Source organism: Buceros rhinoceros, unplaced genomic scaffold, assembly GCF_000710305.1.
Source record: "Buceros rhinoceros silvestris isolate BGI_N320 unplaced genomic scaffold, ASM71030v1 scaffold2675, whole genome shotgun sequence".
Lineage (NCBI taxonomy): Eukaryota > Metazoa > Chordata > Aves > Bucerotiformes > Bucerotidae > Buceros > Buceros rhinoceros.
The window spans coordinates 47423-48639 of NW_010414366.1; the positions used below are offsets into that span (position 1 = coordinate 47423).

Below are 1217 nucleotides of genomic sequence, written 5' to 3' on the forward strand. Positions count from 1 at the left end.
GCTCTCTACATTCCCAGCTCCTTCCTTCTCAGGGAAAACAAATCCAGCTTATTACATCACCTATTCACATTATCTTATCTCTTAAGAACAGCAAACTCTCCATCTAAAGGCACCGGTCCTCTGTATTGATTAAATTCCAAGCCCCATCACCACAGAGCTTCTAGCCGGTGTCAGACCTGTTCTGGGCACAGTAAATAAAAACACATACGTTCTGAAACCCATACATTTCTACACGCTGAAGGTCTGCAACATCACCTAAGAACCCTTGCAGTTCTTTCCGCCTTGAACAAAAACATGTTGGGAAGCACCTTAGTTACATTTTCTTTCCTCTCTGTCTTACCAGTCCAGACAGCACACACTTCTGGTAACACATGAATCGGTATCACATCCACTCACCCTACAACAAGTTGCATCAAGATTGCACAGAAAACAACTGGCATTTGGTGGTGTGTCTGCCTTCCACTCTGTGGGGTGTTTTTAAACTTTAAAATAATCATCTTGTAAGGCTCCACTGCTCTCAAAGATAAACCAAAAGGTTTACAAATCAGTCTAACCTGGTTTCAAGCTTGAACTCTGCAAGTTTACTTCTGAGCTCATCTCTGGTCATTCTGTTGATACAGCCATTGGTTATAGCAATTTCTTTGTAAACCGGATCACTGAAGTCATTAGAACTGGCTGTTGAGTTTTTCCCATTAGTTTCTTGATCACTGATCCTACAATGCTTCCTACCCTAGAAGAGAGAGAAATTCAAAGGTCATTTAAGGTTACAAGAAGCTAGAGCGTTGTAATTTACACATCATTCTGACACCAAAATGCAGTAAACCATCACACTGTTTCACCCGACCAAACGGAGTGAAATACCTAGCGAAGCCTGCTCTGAAAAAGTCAACACTGACTCTGAAAGTCAACACAGAATAAAGGGACACTCATACACGTGTCTGAAGTCACGCCAAACAGCGGGTCTAAGAGACAAAACCTGACTGCGTGTCATAATTCAAACAGCTCTCCGGTATGAGCTGGCAAAACCTTGATCAGCACCAAGAGATCCTTCTCCATACGTTAATTAACCAGAATCTACACTGAGACATACGGGCGCGTGTCCAATACGTGGATAATAAAAGAGACAATAAATTAAGAGAAAAAACTAAAGGCACTTCGTCGCTAAACGGTTATCGGCAGCCCCTGCGGGGCGAGCACACGGCGAGGCCGGCCTCCCC

General features: G+C 43.5%; 1 protein-coding gene across 1 annotated transcript in view; it reads right to left on the reverse strand.

Moving 5' to 3' along the window:
- The window catches only part of ERI1 (exoribonuclease 1), a 9168-nt gene extending 8561 nt beyond the window's left edge, over positions 1–607 (reverse strand). Inside the window, 1 exon segment of the mRNA XM_010137053.1 lies at positions 555–607. Coding sequence (XP_010135355.1) covers positions 555–607 — 53 coding nt within the window.
- Between the last annotated feature and the right edge of the window lie 610 nt (positions 608–1217).